This window comes from Battus philenor, unplaced genomic scaffold (assembly GCF_028537555.1).
Source record: "Battus philenor isolate CCGP_79_NKW_IND1 unplaced genomic scaffold, ilBatPhil1.0.hap1 SCAF_1, whole genome shotgun sequence".
Lineage (NCBI taxonomy): Eukaryota > Metazoa > Arthropoda > Insecta > Lepidoptera > Papilionidae > Battus > Battus philenor.
This window is the reverse complement of record NW_027181661.1, coordinates 7,556,110-7,576,075: the sequence shown is the minus strand read 5'-3', so window position 1 is coordinate 7,576,075 and position 19,966 is coordinate 7,556,110. Positions and strand designations below refer to the sequence as shown.

The following is a 19,966-nucleotide window of genomic DNA, read 5'->3' as shown; positions in this document are numbered from 1 at the left end:
ATATGATTTACTTGAACATAGTTTGAACAGCAACTATAGTGTTGCAATCAGCAAGGCTGTCTTCTTCGGCGGAGTTGGATAATTCTTTGTTCACGACCACTACGTTTTCAGCAAGGGTTATCCCGGCCCGGAGCAAATCATCCAAGCTGATAAAAACAAATTATAGTTAACCAACGTAGGTCAATGGTTTGAAATTGAAACTTCTTTAAAGTGTTTTCTTACCAATCTATGGTACCAAGCATCCAATAGACAAGAGGGAAATATGAAATAGCGTCCAAGAAGGCAATGTCTGGACGGCGTTCCAGCAACAATATTATAGGATTTAGAGAAGTTTTAGACCTGAAATGGGCTCGTAGTGGAATTATAAAGTTGTAGATTCCGTTAGAAGCGTAATCAGCAGCCAGAATGATCGTTTTATTCTGCCATTGATATTCTTTGGCATTCCTGTAGGCGCAATGCTCGCAAACTTGTGCCAACTGCAGGCAGCACAGTGGCTTCTTCTCTTTTAGTAAGTAGCATAATGTGGGACTTACGCCGATGAACGGAGAAACGGGCGGGAAACCCTTTACAATTCTGTGAAATGGAACGTTTGTCGTTAGAAAGAGGTTAAATTTTTTGCTCATATAAATCATAATTAGAAATATGGCAAAAGCAAAGCTATTTTTAAAACTTAATACGTATCAAAACACAAAGTATTTATATTATTAAATAAAAAAATCGTGAGACAAATACTTACAATACATAAGGTTTATGACCCACAAAATATAGAGTTTATTATAAACTATTTAGGGAATGACACATAGTAGGGCAAGTGAACAGTCAGTGCTCGGAAGTCTAACAATCAACATAAAATTCGGCAGGTTTACATGCTCGTCTAATTTAAAGGGGAGTAAGTGCAAAGTGATGAACCCTACAAGGATAGGATTTACTTTACCTTTGCCCAAACAATTTTAAGATAAAGGAAAAATATCCAATAGTGTTCTTAAAAAATCCACGGAGGTTTTTGCTTGTTTTGTTCTCGGTTGTAAAGGTTTTTGTATTTGATCATTACAAGAGCGTTAGACACGAGGTGTCGTGTTCTCACCTCGAGAAATCGGTGCGCCAGGCGCTTTGCACGTCGCTGCCAGCCACCGAGGAGAAACTGCTGCTGTGGTCATCGCTGCGGCAGAGGAACGGCGCGCCCGGTTGGGACATACGCTCGAGTGTGTACGACACACAATGCACACAGTCGCAAACGCGCTCTCTGTACGCTCTGTATTACATGTACAGTGTACACTAGTTCTAATTCAATTATTGGTTATCATCAATGCTACTGGTAATGCAAAGAGCTATTGATGTCAATGTTACTGCTTCAAGCTATTGTAATTCGTTCAAAATAATGTGAAGGGAGTTGATGTAATTTTAATATTAATTAGATATTTCTTCATTAATATTGACGAAAAAGATCTTATATGTTAATGTAATGAATTTGAGCAGTTTGTATTCTAAAGTAAATAATTTATATCAACTTCCTAAAATTTTATAAAGAAAACGGACCGCTGTTGTGATTATAAAGAGTAAAGCTACAAAAAAATGAAAAAGAAAGCTAGCTGAAACATATCTATGTTATATTTGGTGAGAAAAGAAGCAACATTAAATATTTCAATGATATTTTGAAAGATTTTTGCTACTTTGCACAACAAATTATAAAAAGCAAAAACGGAATACGACATACGTATGGTGCTCAGCGGTTGCGGCCATTCTTGATGATTATCTATGAATGTACAGGCTAAAACAATAAGAAAACCACTAATGTTGTAAAAAGATTGTGTCAGGTTCAATCTTAGTTTCTCTATATCGACATGCACAAAGACAAAAGTAAGCACGAAGTAACTAAACAACGTTGGATTTCATCGTGCACTCATCACATAGTTGTGTACCACCAAAGTACACATGACAAGGTAGTGATTGATAACTGCTACATGTACAAAACAAGACATACTTGGACAATCTTAAAACGTGAATTGAGACAGTCAAATAATTTGAAGTTTAAAAGAAAACATTCATAAAAAAAGTAAATTAATAAATTGGAATGTCTAAAAAAATATCGACGGCGAGCTCGTGAGGCAATCGCGTGGAATGCGGTGAATGAAATCTTACGCAATTTTTTCGGATGGCGATCGCCACGGTACGTCATCGTCTAATTCATCCTCACTCTCATCAACTTCGACTTCCTCGTCCTGGTTATCGGACGCTATGTTCAGACTGGATGTTACCATATCCGGCACAGGCAATATTGAAGGCCTTCGACTCCCTGCATCCATATCTGTGTATATTTTAAGCAAAATGATTATTGTCGGCTGTCATTAATTTTATCTTCGTATTTATCATGTTGAATCTTCCTTTGCTAATTCGTATAAAATTATTATTTTGCCAATTGCCAAATTAAATATACATTAGAAATATTATAGTTTCGCGAAAAGAGCAAATCGTCGTCATCATTTCAACCATATGATTCTTACTGATAGACATAGATCTCCCCCTTGGATTAAACAGGACCGGTTAGGACAGCTATACATCCAGCAAATTATATATATCTTTCTATTAGTTGTTTCGTCTGCGCGCTATGAGGTCTATCCGCTGTCACTTAATTTGGCACTATGACATTTTTGTTAGTCTATAGATCTCTACCTGCCTCATTCAATATCGTTGAGAAATATCGAGTTTAGCCTTTCCTATAGCTCGTTAAGCGACTGTGATCTTACCTGAGGTAAGACACATTGATATAACATATTTATCGTAGATCTTCGTCTTAAGATACTGAGGGACAAAGTGAATCTTAAATATATATTACTTTAACTTTGTGAAATTCAGAACAAATGTTTGCTTAACATGAATTTTAAACCATTAACATTACATATATAAGATATCAGGCAGTTGAATTAGTCACATCAAAAATGATCTAAAAACCTCTATAAAACTTTTAGTGTATAGACACAAACCTCTACGATAATTGAGAGAATCGGGACTTAAAAAGTTATTATCGGGTCGAGGCAGTAAAAGGTGGCTGTCACTTGCGCTGTCCGTAGCTGGAGATTCTTTCAAGCAGTTGCGTGATTCAGAAGTAGAAGCTCCTTCCCCATATTTGGCTGTAAAATTAAAATCAATAGTTTTAATTTTGATGGCTGATATTTTGTTAAATATAATATTTCCAATTAGTTATGGTTATTTATCAAACAGCTTTCGTAAAAGTATGTTAAATAATTTCAGAAATTGTGTTGTCTTCATGAGTTATAAAAAAGAAAATTAATAACTCGCGTATGTATTGTTAAAGCACAAGACAGTATTCTAAAAAAATGTATAAATAAACAACAGTGATGGGGCGATTGTCACTTGGCGCAAAGTGAGTACACAGAGTACTAGAAGAATGGGACCTTTAATTTCGAAACGTTGCGTCAAGTGATTCAGCGAGCGTTTGTGATTTGAATGTTAAAATCGCAAACTACTGACAAATTTTGTATCATGTTACTTAACAGCATGCAAATAAATTGTCAAGGAACATTCATTGCAAATTAATGTTGCCAAATGATTATTAAAACTCATGATATTTGTTTAAAATTCTAGCGTTAATCGATGGAAAGCACACTCACGGCTCGCCTCAGGGTCAGTTGAATCTCTGCAGTTAAAATTTTTGCCATTTATTTTAGAAAATTAATTAAAAATTAAGGCGTTATTAACGTCCAAAAATACAGACAAATATGCATATCATACATAATAATCTATTTATAATTAATTGTATTTTTGTACAATTACTTATTAACTAATAATGTGTAAGCTGTTCTGTATCATAAAATTACTACTATACAGAGCAACTTTAGCAAATAAATGCGATAAGTTGGCCCGGTTGCACCTTCGCTCGGGATCAGTCGAAGGCGCAGGGTCAGGTAAAAGCTAGAGTTTGACTGTGACACTCACAGCTAGCGACTGCGAAATGAGTGGATGATACGTTATTAGCTGGATTGATGCGAGATGGCGATGCTAGTGGTGTCGAGCTCGCGGGGGCCTCAAGTATCACTTGTGGTAGTTCGTACTGAACCACATTACTACCGTCTGGTCTTCTCTGCTGGTTAGAGCCTTCTTCGGGATCCCCTGCTTTCTTCTCGTTCGATAGGAGACTACATGCGGTTTGATCTTTAGGCATTATTGCCTTTGTTTCTTGTTTATCGGAGACTACGAAAGCAGAGTTCTCTTCTTTAGTAATGCTCATATAATAGCACGTGTCGCTGCTCTTCATGATGTGTCGCGGGCCCGGGTTCAGGAGAATAGTGTCCTCGTAAAACTCTGGTAGTTCGGCAGGACGTACGCCAACTAATGCCACCCCGTACCTTACGGAAAATTTTGTTTCAGTGAATAAATTTAAGTTTAAGTAAATCTTATTTATGAAAACTTAACATATGAAATATTTTATGCTTACTTCCTGTGAGAATGGAAACTGGCATAAGTAAAGCTTTTGCCCTCATACTCGCCAAAGAAGCGGCTGTCTCCAAGAACAATGTGGTAGATCTCATTTCCAGAACATTTGCCGTAGAGGCGATGCCATTCCTCCGGAGATTGTTGTCCTTCTCTGTAATAACGAAAAGTCTTCTTTCAGACAAACTATTTTATATTAATGTATACAAACAAGTGATTTCAAACTCAATTTGTGTTGTCAGTTGAGGATTAAAATCTTTACCTAAATTTAAGTTTTTTTTAAACCCTATGCTAGTTTTGCCGGACTTAGCTTTTATATATAATGCTTTTACAAGCTTATTTTTATAAGCAGTTTAAAGGGCCTGATGATTGAGTTTCGAAATTTGAAGGCGTTAATCCCAATAAATAAATTTAAAGATGCTTACGTAACAATTAACCTATTAAAATTGTATTTATGTAGAGAAACAAATGTTATTATCGAAAAATAGTTCTTTTTAATTAAATTACCTTACCTTTACCTCTATGACACAAGTGGTAGCAGATGGACATCTTATCCATCAATATTTGTTTAGAAGTAAGCACCTTACTATAGATCAGGCTTACAGACTAATTGACAAAATATAAAGCGTTTCAGGGCAAAAATTAGTGTGCTACAACATTTTTGGACATGTCAAAATTTTTTTATCGGGGATGGTATGAGGTCCTCTGCTGTACAAAATGAAACAAACAGACATCTACGTTTCTATACCTTTATGAAAGTATTCTTAACAGAAAGGTAATTTATAGCCCAATGTGATGAAATATGAAATGATGAACACAAAATAACTGCAGGCACTTCTACTTACTGAACCCAACAGTCACGGCTGATACTTTCACGGGTGCTATTTTCACTTTTATTAAGGAAAAGTAAAAAAAAATGCAAAAAGTAGACCATACTGTGATTTTGGCAGCGTATCCGTTTGGTTTAATAACAAAATTTCACGTTTAGGCAAGACATTTTCCATTCAGTTATGTTAAACAACGTAGAAGTGTCTAAAGAGATTGTAGTTATTGTAATATTATCAGCTTGAAATATTGCACAGAGCATATCTTGCGTGGATTTTTAGATATTACGAAAAAGCCTTGAAGGCCATGAAAATATGTTATAAAACTCCCGCAGCGCTGCCAAGTAAAATATAAATATAAAAAACTGTGACAATTTAGCTGCATCAATGGGTGAACCAGTGGAGTGCGATTTTATTGAAGATTTTTACAGGTGTACATGAAGACGTTTTCTAGCCTACAGATCTATTGTTACTAAGCTATGCGAGGGTCTATGTCGATCAATGGGCGTTTACAATACGTACTGTCCGCGGCTGGTGTGCAGCAAAAGGGTCACCAGTGTAGAGGCGCCAGGGCAGGTGCAGTTGTTCGCGAGCAGGGCATACTTGAACTCGTCCTCACAGACAACAAATTCGGCAAATTTTACGTGCAGTTTGTTCTCCGGCCGGAAAATTTGGACGTATTGGGGTACGCTGGGAGCAAAGTCTTTCACGGCCCAGGATCTGCAATTATGATGGTAAACAACAATTCATCAGCGACTAATTATAAAATATTTAACAAATAAAACTGACTTGGTCTTCGTATGTTAATTTCTTCATCTGTAACTATAACATTTTTTTTATTTATTAATTAATTTAATATTCTTGATTGTATACGAAAGTATAGATTTAAATAATTTATAATTAAAAACAAGAAAATATAATGGGTGGTCTTATTACACGAGACATATCTTACAGACAACTATTGTAACGTTGCAAGTTAACGTCCCACAAATATTAGATAAAATTTTAAACAAAAAAAAAATAAACACGAGTAACATCTCATAAATCGCAATACAGCAAAAAATTGTTCAACCCTTGGCGGGGAACGGTACATCTCAAGTGGCATGGGGTCGTGGGAGCGTGCTATTGGTTCAACGAATCTTTTTTTTTTATAACAAACATTCCAATGCGCCTGCGCACCAGCCTCAGCAGTTGACATCGGTGCTCGGGAGAAGGATCCTGGCCTCGGTCGCGTTCACTAGCTAGGTGTCGTCTCACGCACCGACGCACACTCTTTGTGTCAGTTGCGTTCACCAACTACGTGTCGTCGCACGCACCGGGGCCAATTAGAATTTACCTTACAAATTCACGTCTTGGTCCTTTTCATTCTCTGGGCATCATTTAATTTAATTCACGCCACAACTTATATATCGCCTCGCACCCCAACACTTACCGTGTTGAACAAATGTTATAAAGACATTAATATTAAGTAGCATTTAGCTATAATTTAGAACTCAACATTTTGTCTGTGTCCATAGTTCCATCATTATGTATTCATTACTACTTTTCAATTTGTTTATTTGCTTATATTTCCTATTTTTGTTTTACATGCTTTACATTTTGTAACACCGTTCTGACAGTAAACAATCACATCAATAGCTTTCGGCTTCTTCCCTTCCTTCATCGCAAGCCTTCTCGGGGTTTTCTGTCAGCGGAGCAAATAGTACATATATTTATATATGTATATTATAACTGTGACATTTATTCACAGGTGCGAGTTTTATACAAAAAATAACCTACTATCATTGAGGTTGAATTTATATCACCTTGCACCGGAAGCAACACATCCTGTGAACTACCGGCGCTCCCTCCTCTCAATATGCTGCCGCCTGACCAGTGCTGGGAGATCGTGCGGCTGGCTACTAGCATCATCAGGGGAGTACAGAGCTGCGGTGCAAAATCAGACCAGACCTTCTGCCCGCTACCCATTTTAATTTAATATATATATTTTTCTTCTTTTGCTTTTTGTTGCCAGCAACCACTACCCTTTTAATAATATGGAAATTATTTTTCAAAAAACGGCACACTATAGTATGGAAGAGGTAGAAGTATACATAAACATACATATATACAAACATACATTTATAACATGTATATTTATAACACTTATTTTGAAAGGTATAATACTTATTTTGAATATAATGCCTCAAGAAATAAAAATATTAAACTGATTTGGATCGTACTTGCCTCAAATAGAATAAAGAAACAGAGGAATAAAATTTTAGTGTCCCTTGTGTGAAGTAAACCACATTTTTGTTCCATATGGAATGCTTTCACGTATTGATTGTATTGATAAAATTACATGGCTATGTATACATCAGGGGGAATAATATCATAAACGGTTTCGACAATTGCGAATCGAATCGCTTGTGTTGGCGATATTAGTAAACGCAGTATCCTGTTGCGGTGCCATTATTCAAAGTACATACGACGTCAAGTGTCATAGTTATAATATTATAATCATAGTTTTATCATTGATGAAACTGTGGATTATGTTCTTGGTTTTACCAAATTGTATGGATTCTCTCAACAATGCAGTTTTAGTTGATAACAATAAAACAATTTACTTAGGAATTAAAACTTTTTTAGGTATTAAAAGTATATATAAGCGTTAATATCAGGTATTTATAAATGATACATGATCACAGAATTGTTTACCTCAGTATAGTGTGTTCGTCCGCTGCAGTCTTGTCAGCGTAATTTCGAGCCGCCAATACAAAGCAAGCCTCGGCTTCGTTCATTCTAGCACGAATCAGATCCGTATCTTTCAAGCATGACCCCTGGATGTAAATGACGCGTTGAGCCCAAATAGGTACCTGGAAGTTAATTATGATATAATGTTATAAGGTAAAATATTGCATTGTTAATAATTAGACGTTATTAAAGATATGAATATACAAGAAACTAAATTATCACTAATAAGAGAATTCTCACTTCTTCCCTATGAGTTAAAAAGCGACCGATCTAGAATGACAAAATATTTAAACAGAAGAAAACTAGAAGAATACACAATTATATGCTACAAAACAAAAATAACTTACAATGACCCGGCGGATTGATATGTAGCCGGGGCAATGAGCAGGCCATAAACAGCACGCAGAACAGACGACACAAGGTGATATTATGTTTTCGGAAAATTTAGTTTACAATAAATACACATTGTTGTTGGAAGATGCTGTATGCAGGCTTCCTACCAGTTCTCTAGGAAATCTTTGAGGGTGGCCTTAGTTCAGCAGTGGACGTTTTATAATTAAAATGGTATGAACGCCCCAGTTTATTCGAGTGATACCATTTTATAATTTGAGAGATCTGCTAGCGACATCTATCGGCGCCGCTTGAAACTTTAGACCTCGGACAAATATCCACTAAGTTCCGAAGTTTTTATTACATGATTTATAATATCTTATGAGCAGAAGGGAGCGGAGATGATTGTCCCCAAGAATATATGTCATTCAAATATTCCGCATATATAAATCGACTTACTTGCAGAATCATGCGCATTGTAGTATCGAGTTCCATGGGGGAGAGCAGTACAACGTAGTAATCCTGAAGCAACGGATGAGCGTAGAACTCGTTAAGGAAGTCCATTATGGTGTCAGCGTGAAGTGTCGTGGAGCAGACCACCACATGCTTCTCGGATTGTGCACGGTGTGAAGAATAAGAGCCGCCCAGCTTCTGCCTCTCCATCCAAGTGAATGCAAGTTGTTCAAACTGAATTAGCAATGATATAATTTGTTAGTAAAATTTTTAATCCGCTTTTATTACACGCTATGTCCCTACTACGTCGTAGTAACAATGAACCAGTGAGTTTACGGAGAAAACATGAAATGCTTAGAATTTATATTTATTATACAACATTGAACTGTCAGCAAGTTCAGTACATTGAAACAGTCGTTTATATATCTGTTCCCCACCCGCTTCGCGTGTTTATCCGCCATTGCCTTTTGAGGCTGTAATTTCATATTCGTGGTAATTTTTATAATATCAAATAAAATTGTAGTCTAGTTTTATTTCCATAACAGTCATAGTGTGAAATTATGTAATTTTAATGTATGTCCCCCAAGCGGGTGGATTTCCCGACCTTAGCTGACCTTCGCTCAGTGAAAGGATTTTTTTATATAAAATTTCAATTTTCTAAGTTTATGTTAGTGTGGTCCACCTCACATATGTCTCCTAAATTTATGAGACACTCCATAGTAGTAATATCGTGATGAGTCACTACATAGGTGAAAAACTCTTATTGGATTAACTAGTAGTGCACATTTTTACCCGTCGATTTACTTAAAAATATTTTAGATAAATTATATCAACAGCGATATTAGTTAGCATAAATGCTTTATGAATAATCCGTCTAGTTTAAACAAAGTTAAATTTATTGGACTTTTCTCACAAAGTTACTTACTTCTATGATAACGTAATAAAAAAATATTTACGACTAGATTCACTTTAATAGTTAAAAATGTGAATATACATTGTGGTATTAAATTTAGTGTCATTTAATAAATATAATTTAATAAATTATATCTATTATTGTGGCCAAACTCTCACAATGAAAAAAAAAATGTGCAGCAAAAGTTTGTCATTTATTATTAGGACGGGTTGAACAAAGAATCAACTTTTAGTGATGAAAAATATCTGGTAGTAAACGACAAGATGTTTTTCATTCAAAAGTGTACTTTTGTATTTATAAGTTTTAGGTAAACTGTACTCAAGTAGACGTCAAACTGTACATTGCTATAGGAATTTTTAAATATTTTAAATATTGTCTATTTGTACTTTGTTATAATTAATCAAACATTAAAAAAAATATAATTAAACTGCGGTTTAAAAAAATCATGCCGTGTGCGCTGGCGCTTTAAAATTAACATACATGTGTCCCATTCCGACTGACACACACAAATCCATGCGACAACGGTAAGTCAAGGACATAGAGCACGGTTACTGGTAAACTGCGTAGTCCCGGTGAGATTTCGTATAATTATATATCTGTTACTAGTAGACTATATCTACATGTACGTATAATCTATATTTATAGGAATGTTATTAAAAATAAATACATTTAAAAAACTTTTAAGTTAAACGGTTCTTTGATACCCATATTGTGGTGGTTGTGGAAAAATATATGCCTAGTCTGCCATATTGGAACAGCGTCCACTTTGAATTTTAAATTTTGACATAATCATCGTGTTTTACTAGTGTAGCCCTTTCATTTGATCCGCCATTTTGTATCGGCGCCCATTTTAGATTTATAATGTTAATTTATTATATTGTATTGTCATCTAAATTAAATGTGTGTACCAAATTTCATATAAATCTGACAATGAGAAGGTGGTTAAATTTCAATTTCTAATTTTGACCCAAATAAATAAACAAATAAATTCCGTACGGGTCGAACTAAATAAAACCGTTTAAAAATACCATCTTTGCACAGATTAGATAAGACATGATATGTCTTTTCTAGTCTGTGCAAAGATGGCATAACATTTATTTAACAGTATTGTATTTTGTGTAAAAACCTGGGTGGGCAGGACGACCAGGGCTACTCCAATCATGATGACCATGTACAATTGCGAAGGCCAAATGTCAGGCACAAAGTCTCCGTATCCGACGGTGGAGAAGGTCACAACCACGAAGTACGTAGCTTGGAACAGGTTCAGGTGGCGATGGCCGGCGCGCTGGAAATGTTGGATGCCGCACACGCTGAAATTAAAAGCTATCCATAAGTTTGAAATATAGAGAAAAATCATCGATACTGGCATGTCATGCACAGGAAAACCTTGTCTTAATATACTCTTTAAAAAATACGAATTCGGATGTCTATCTGAATTTGTATTATCCTTTTTTCAATATTTTATTTCCTTATATCAAATGATCCTTACTTATTCTCTGTTGATGTTGTTGCTGTTAGTTCGAAGGCTTTTACAGCTTCATCGGAGCTGAGTTCACGGAGCGGAAGGGTCCGAAGTGCTGTTATGTATAACTCGGTGACCTATGTGGAATGTCGCAGGTGCAGTGATTGCTGGAGGTGCTGTGAGGTTAGTGCTTGCAGTATTGTGAATGTCTGCAGCGGATATCTTGTGGTGAGTGTTCTAAAGGAACCCTATGATGGGCGTGAAGAGTACGACTTTGCAATGTCTCTTGGCCTTTACCTCAGTAAAGTAGAAAATTTTTACTCAGTAAAGTAAAAAGTACCTCAGTACGGGGGGAGTAACGAGAGGCGATCGCTATGAGGGGGTTGGAGTGTGAAGAAGCCGACTAAAAGTAAGTCTTTGTCGAAGTTGACTCTGACTACTGTCCCGTTCTAATGCAACTGGGCCAAAGCACTGCAGAGGTTCTTACAACCAAAACTAGCGTTAACTGGCATGCCCCCGAGTCTAGACCCAAGGACATGAACTCCCAGCATCTCTCTAGTATTCTCGATATCCTCAACTGGCCTGAGGAAACACTAAAGGCTTTAAACTTATTTGCTAAACACGTTCACTCAGTCACCGAAGAATCTACCCGGTAAGTCGATCTCGCCCGGACTATATTCGGCGCCTGATTAAACAATAAAACGCTGCCATGAGAGTCCACGATAGGTATTGCACCGACCCGTCCCTTGGAAGGATTCGGTCAAATACCTCGGGGTCGACTCCAAACTAACATTTAAACAACATATTCGCCAAGTCAGGAATAATCCTCAAAAGGGATTACCCTCTTATTTGCTCCTCAAGCAAATTAATGCTTAGGCACAAGCTGCACTTGTACATGGTTTGCGTAAGACTCTTCAAAAATCTTAAATTTTTCTCTTAAATCTCTTATGCGAGCGTTGTATTCGCGCACACCGCACCCACCAACATAAACGCTCTACAGATGCTCCATACCGCTTCACCCGGATTGCAACGGGGGCGGATTGGTTCCAGCGCAACGTAGACCTCTACAGCAACCTCAAACTCTCCACGGTCTAAGAGTTCTTACTGGCTTGCTCAAAAACTCATCTTGAGTCGGCCTCCGCACATCCCAATCCCCCAATAGCTAGCGCCTCACACTACTCCCCCCGCACCTCCGTAAAAACCAAGAGACGTCTTAAAGAGGTTCTCCGCACGCCCAGCAGAGGGTTCCCATAGAACATTCGCCACACCGCATCCCCTGCAGACATTCACAATACTCCAAGCGCAAACCACTCAGCATCATCAGCAACCACTGCACCTGCAACACTTTACACGGGTCGTCGCGTTCTACATAACAAAACAAAACATCACCCACCATGCTACAACACCCGTTTTTAGTGAGCGGCCGCTCGCTCCCTAACCGCGAACAGCGTGGGCGGACCGTGGTTGGATTCGAACTCCTCTTCGGCTCTCCTGTGGTTCACGCTGCCGTCCCAACCAAGCAAGCCACCAAGTAGGCACTTCACCAGCTTTTAGTTTCTAGTTTTTAAATCTAGTTCACGGACCCCTTCTGCTCCGCGAACTCAGTACCGATGAAGCTGTAAAAGCCTTAGGGCTAACAGCATTAACATCATCAGAAACAATACATGAGAGTTTGAGGTCGTTCTGGAAGTCTACATTGCGCTGATACCACTCCGCCCCGGTGATTATCCGGGTGAAGCGGTTTTGGAACGTTAGCAGAGAGTTGAGGGTGGAAGGTGCAGCGTGCGCGAATACAACTCTTGCGTAAGAGAATTATGAAGAAGCGACTTTATTTATACGCCACAACGTAAGGATTATGAAAGGAGATTTTTTCTTACATAAGATCGTTGTGTACAACATGTGAAGAATATCAGAAGAATCCAATTTGATACAAACTATTTTCAGATTGAGCTTCTCTATAATATAATCTATTAATTTTCAGTTACGAGATTTCCAAAAGCGCCTTGATCTGTGTAAAACCCACAACAAACTTATTTATGTTTGTATGTATGTTTGTGAAACTTTAAAAAGTTTGCTTAATATGGAAATAAATTTAGCTTTGAAAAATTACGGACACGCGGATGAGACGGGGCGGATAACTACACCTTTTTGTCTAAATATAGAGACTTCGATAACAGTTCCTTTTGATAATTTATCTATCAGCAACTCATTGCTACCGCCTAAATAAATTTATTTTACATGAATAATATAGAATATGTAATCTTTAATTGTTTGTTATGGTAAATGGTTAAATAGATTATTATTTTGTTTTATCGCAATCGAATCATCACTTTCAACGCTCCATTTGTTTGAATTTTGTAGACACAAACGTTAACAATCTTACGTAATGTATGTAAATAAGTTAACCCCAATTTTTGTGTCCCGAACGTCCATATTTTCTCAATAAGAAAAATATTAAAAGCCAATGTTGTTATGTCATAAGGGCTGTGAGCACGATGAAAAGGTGGAACGTTATAGGGTAAGCGAAATTGGATGAAGTGACGTTTAGAACATAATCGAATGTTATGTTATTGCTACGTAAATAGCGATTTACCGAAAATAGACTTTTTTCTTTCATTTTATTATGCATACGCTTAGTAAAATAACTAAAAATCGAATAAGTTCGCTTCAATATAATTGAAAGCGAATATTATTCGATAGGCGAAATCACAAGAATGTATGTAAAATTTCTTATCTGTAATAACGCGCTACTACAGAGAAACTTCTCCAAACCTCTCAACCAACCTTCAAAAACCTCTTCCAAACAGAAAATTTCGTATTATTAACCTATAAAATTGCTCAATAGATCCTTCAAACCAGAATAGAACCAACTACCAATAATGTGTTTTTCTGTAAAGAATTTGAATTTCGTAGACAGTTTTCTAATAATCAAAACTAAAGAGTTTATTTGTACAGGCTTATTACCGAAAATATTATCACACTGCGATCGCTAACCCGACTGCCAAGTGTGGCGATTATAGTATATCTCCTATAAATATCTTGAAGGAGGCCTATGCCTTGCAGTGGGCGCCTACGGGCAACTACGACCATATATACTTTTCACTGAAGGACCAACTAATTTCAAAATATAGCAATATAAATATAATCATAACCATTGATAATTATTGAAAGAATGGGTCATGTAAAAGCAAAATGAACCGCAATTTTTGTTTCTTTTTCAATGACTACAAAGATGTTACCGTTTACATACTTGTAGCGACATAATGGCCACTACAAAACACAGAACACCCATATAGTCATTCAGACATTTTTCGTACGTATGTCATTCACATACTTTGACACTTCACTCACTTTCCTTTTGTTAGGACCACATACGCTTGAGACTGTCTTATCATTAATAAACATAGGAATCAGAATAATCGGGAGGTTTCAATCTGTATCACTCTCCCAAATACTAATTTCAGACTACGTACCTAATAAGTAAATAGTTTATACAAATAAACGATATCTGTTACAAAACAATCTGTATATTAAAGCTGTAAAACGACATACCTGGTGAAAACGAGGCATAACAGTGTTACGCACAAAATCATCAGTTGTTGGGATAGAGCCGATTGCGACTTCTGCATAGCACGGTGCAAGTCGTTCTGAAATGAGAAAAGTTTTTTGTTATTCTTCTTGAATTTAAACGTATCACGTTTCTGCACATTTTTAATACTCCAGTTATGAGACCAAGTATAAGTCTAGTATATCATAAGTCAATCCATTAACTAACAAAATATTAAGGAGATACAAAAGATGCAATCGCAGCATACGACTTCCACACATAAAGTGGACGAACAAGCTTGCTAAGGTCGTCGGAAGACCGGTCCTATTGGATATATGGGGAGAGATGCCCTACAGTGAACGTCCTATTGCTGAAACGATGATAAAAAATGAATCACGAAATCAATCAGCGTATTTTCTCTTTAGCTTATTTTAATAAAAAAATTATTTATTTTCTCCGCAATCGTCGTTTCTTGTTATAATCGTTCTATATAGCCGCTGTTAGTAAAAGAAAGTAAGAAGGTTTCTACTTACAAACATATTCTCCAGCGACCTCTTAGCGAGCCAGCAATTGAGAAAGACGGGAATGAAGAGATTCCGGAGAGGTGGGAACGGCAGCTGTAAGTAAATAAATGACTCTTTACACCTCGGATCCTCAGGCAAATTCTGTTTGCGGTTTATAAGATTTTAATATAAATTAGCTAACGAACTTTTTTCCTTCAAAAACAACATTATACTACCAATGACATTAATGTTTGGCTTCGGTGTTAAAAAATTATGAAATCTTTATAGTACTTCCTTAGTTTTAAGATATGAAATTTGATTTTAAAATATTCATGAGTTATCAAGTCTTCACTATATTTTCAGCACAGATTTAAAAAAAAAAGAACTCATGTTTACAGAGCTTTAGTCTAGGTTGCAATAGCCTGTTAATAGAGTTGAATACTCTATTACTTCGGCCACATTGCATGAAGGGTCATATAATCAGGAGATGCAAATAGTTGTCAGCAATGTGGAGGGTAATTGGGCCAGAAGGCGGCCACGACACGACCGTGTACGGATTCTAAAAAGTTTCAAAAAATAGAACAATCTAGAAAAAGCTGGTTGTAGAAGACAAACGTGATTAACCGCGACCCTCAGACACGAGCAAGCCACGAAGATGGCAGAGTTGATTAAATTAAGTATTATAAAAGTTGAGACAATTAATATAACTGTACTTACGGTCAGAGCGAAGGGTATCGTATTCACCATTTCCAGTATGAAGTGGAAAGATAATATCTGTTGCCAGATGTTGCCCTTAAAAAAAGAACGAATTTCATTTAAACTGTCCTTGACTTCTGGCATGTAAATATGTTATATAAGCTGTACTTCAATAACTGTCAGATTCTGATTAGTCGCCAGTATTAAACGATAACCTTCTATAAACTAATCTTGAACGCTTTATATAATTAGTGTTTACTATTAATGAACAAGATTTTACTAAAAATAAAAGACCTTTAAATATACCAATATGTGTATACAACGTTTAAATAACTGATAAAGGTGATTCATAAACTAGTTTAAAAAAAAACTGATTTGTGTAACATATTGTCATTATGTAAGAACTCACTTTGTAGCCCAAATACGCCAGGAGGATAGCCTCGGAAAAGGATATCATTGCCAACACAACCTGTACAATCCACAAGTACAAAGGACGATTAACCCAAAGGATTCCATCCCAGTTGATGATCGGGTGCTCTTGAAACTCCTCTTCGGTTAAGTTGGCTGAGTATTCGAACTCAGTTTTATTCCCAGGCTTACATCCATAACTATAAAGATATAAAAATTATTTGACGGAATTCTCTTATTTCTAATGTATAATTATTTCTAATTTTGTTTTAGACATTGCGTTATATGTGTAAAAATAAGTTAACTTAGTTAAAGAGGTCAAGTCAATCACCCGGTATAATGTGATAACTTTGAAACAATATTGGAGTTCGACAGGCCAATTACTTCTGGCACTACAAAGTCGGCAGTAATCGATAACTAACAGTTATTTATTTTAAAATGTAGTGATGCGAATTTAAAAACAATTTTTACGTTATTTATTATTTCAGAAACCATTGATACTTAGAAAGCGTGTTCGATGCTTTATTTGACAGCAAATAAGTTACACATTCACTTCTTTAAAGCTTTTACACCTATAATCAGTCACGCTATAGTATTTCATATATAGTTAAGTACTTCTAAATTCATATAACTCTTGTTCGTAAATTTAAAGAAGATATTTATAAAAGTGAAAAAAAATCTCAGCTTTTGTTACTTAAGCATGAATAAATTATATTTAACCTTTCGCTTTGTGCAAGCCTTCCTCTTTGTTAAAAGTAATTTAAATCAGTAACGTGGAAGTTTATAAAACCGGTACGAAAGCATAAAATGTTATAACATTTCAATATATAATAACAATCTCTGTTTGCTAATGACGTAATTTTACTAAAGAGCGTCTGTGCGGTTTCCGTTTGAGCTCTGCGGTTTGTTTACTCAGTCGCTGCTGTTGGAAAATGCTGTTATTTTCCTTAATTACGACCATTTTTGCGGTGATTGTAATCGAAATAGTAACTAAGCATTAGTCGAATAATTCTAAATTTCAATCATTACTTACCAAGAGGCAGAAATCGGGTCGCCGTCAGCGCACACACGAAAGATGTACAAAAGACAAGCTAGAAGCTTGAACACCAAGTTTGCAATTCTAATGCGCAGACCTGAAACAAATAACAAGTTCGTTATTGCGACGTCGTTTAAAATATGCGTCTAATATATATACGTACACAAAAGGATGTTTGCATACAAGATGATGGGTAATAGATGAATTTTTTTTAAAGAGTCGATGATTTTATAAGATTCATTTGCTGTTGCATTTGCAACGTAATGATAATAACGTAAGAAAAAGCGTTTTAATAACTCGAATTTTCCCTCTAGATCTGTCCCTTTAGATTTTATACTGTCGAAAGTTATTGTACTTGTCGCAGTTGCATTTCAATGATATAAATATATTATTGTAACGTATTTCAGAGTGATTACTTTATACAGTTTGATTAGAAATTGATGTAAAGGCATTTTGTTGACAAATGGGCTACGGCTTCACATTATTAAATCTTTTTAACCCATTACCTATCGTGTGTAAAATTTAACATACATTAAATTGTACTGATATTAAAGATAATTTAAATGATTATATATTACCGGAAAAGGACTATTTGCTATATATAAATATTGTTATTACTCGCTATCAGTTAAACAGTCATAGACAGGGACCAAATAATTTCAATTAATCATTGAATGACTGAATCTATGACGTTCAATGATCATTGAACGTTATAAAAACCAGGAGCTACATTGATACATAATCTGTGGATGTTATATTTGCACATGTGAAAAGAATGAAAAAATATTTGTTTCGATGCCAAATTTCGGTACATTAAACGTAAATGTAAGAAATATGTGTATATTTTCAGTAAATATTTTACAACGGATGCAAATGGTAACTACTTACTACATACGAATATTGGAAAAATATAAAAATGAATGTAGAAACAGTCTTTAATATAATTAAATACACATTTTTCAACATATGCAAATTTAATATCATATTTAATGATCGTGTTTTATTATTTATGTTTGAGCGATGTAATATATTTTTTATCCGTGAATACATACATCATTTACAACCAAACCTGACAAAAACGGCCGGGTTGAGCTACTTAAGTGTAATAGGTTCAACCGGTCTAATTGGAAGTCTTTGAGGAAAAATTTTGTCCAACTGTGTAGATCCATCGGCTGAAATTATAATTATTACGATGCTATCTTCGTTGATGAAACGTATTAATCCGCTAAAAGTTTTTTTTTAATTATTAAATATTTTTATTTTACACGGTCATTATCTAGTCGATTACGAATGCGTGCACACTAAATATAACATCTAATTTAAGAACTGGTTACTTCTATACAACTCTTAGTGAAAGTATTTATTTTAAGATTAAGCTGCTTTAACATTTAAAGTATTACAATAAACCACTACTCCGGAGTTAGTTCTCGCTTTGTGCTTTTGAGAATGAATTAAAAATACACGAAAGACAAGATTGGAAAAAGCTGGCCGCACTGGATGACGATTCGTAAAGCTATATTATTCGTAAAGAACTATGGGCGGTTGTTGGATAAAAGGAGAGCGATGGAAGGTTAATGTATACGCGCGAAAATACATTATAACTTTTTTTATAACGACCAATAAAACGTTTAATGAATAATCATGAACGATCGTCGTTATTCACATGCACTACAATTGGTCTTAGAAATTAATGCGCACAAATTGATCTTTGATATAAACTATAGAATTGTTTCTCTTTTAGTTGACTGGAAAACGCTGTGGATTCGCACACAATTTTTAAATGAAACACAGCATTTAATTTTAATTCATACTTTTTATTTTAAATGTAGAATTTAAAAATAATACTCATATTTAATGAAGTACCCTTATCTCAGAAGTGAGCATTTAGTTTCAGTAATTAATAAATTGCAACAAAAGTTCACATTTATTGTGTAATAGGGAAAATTAATTAGGTTAGTTGTAACTAAGGTTACGAGTTCAATAAAACGCACGTGACATTCAATATCCTTGCTTGTATGAACGAATAATTACTTCCACATTGCCCGTGACTTAATGAAGGGCAATCTCTATTTAGTAATTATAAATTGCATGCACGGCACATTTACTAGATTAGAAATATGTTAATATTTCTGTGTATTGCTTCTATTGTATTATTTCTCGCCTTTCATTGTCACTAGTGTGTTTTATTTGTTTAATAATTTGAAGGTTAGACAATGTTAACTGTTGTGGAACGTGTAGATTCATGTAAGCCATATGGTATATTGCCTATGAATAAGAACCTATACAATCGTAATCACGAAATAATTTAACTTAAATGCTTCATATCAAATGCTGGATTGTCTTCTATAATTATCCTGAGTTATTGAAGATCCACATGAATAATTCTATTTAAAACACTCTGGGTAAAGTTAACAAGTATTATAGTCACTTATCCAGACATGGAGAGGGCAAAGATCAAATCAGGAATGAGGAGTTCTGTAGACGGATGAAAGTAACCATTGAAATGGTCGCCTGGCAGATGGCCCCAAAGCCTTAAGGTTCTAGAAAGGAGACCACGGACCGGCAAGCGCAGCGTGGTAGAGAGAGAAGCTGGTTAGGGTCGACAGAATAAG

At 35.7% G+C, this 19,966-nt stretch overlaps 1 protein-coding gene across 1 annotated transcript in view; it reads right to left on the bottom strand.

Moving 5' to 3' along the window:
- Positions 1–19,966, bottom strand: part of SLO2 (slowpoke 2) — a 124,656-nt gene that overhangs the window by 5,681 nt on the left and 99,009 nt on the right. The window contains exons 3-18 of the mRNA XM_068765311.1: positions 17,352–17,451; positions 16,320–16,518; positions 15,932–16,006; positions 15,245–15,328; positions 14,717–14,811; positions 10,819–11,012; positions 8,796–9,028; positions 7,971–8,128; positions 5,796–5,993; positions 4,454–4,603; positions 3,955–4,364; positions 2,982–3,128; positions 2,140–2,293; positions 1,085–1,159; positions 223–573; positions 12–146 (exon numbers count right to left, since the gene is read on the bottom strand). Coding sequence (XP_068621412.1) covers positions 12–146; positions 223–573; positions 1,085–1,159; positions 2,140–2,293; positions 2,982–3,128; positions 3,955–4,364; positions 4,454–4,603; positions 5,796–5,993; positions 7,971–8,128; positions 8,796–9,028; positions 10,819–11,012; positions 14,717–14,811; positions 15,245–15,328; positions 15,932–16,006; positions 16,320–16,518; positions 17,352–17,451 — 2,758 coding nt within the window. The remainder of the gene's footprint in view (positions 1–11; positions 147–222; positions 574–1,084; positions 1,160–2,139; positions 2,294–2,981; positions 3,129–3,954; positions 4,365–4,453; positions 4,604–5,795; positions 5,994–7,970; positions 8,129–8,795; positions 9,029–10,818; positions 11,013–14,716; positions 14,812–15,244; positions 15,329–15,931; positions 16,007–16,319; positions 16,519–17,351; positions 17,452–19,966) is intronic.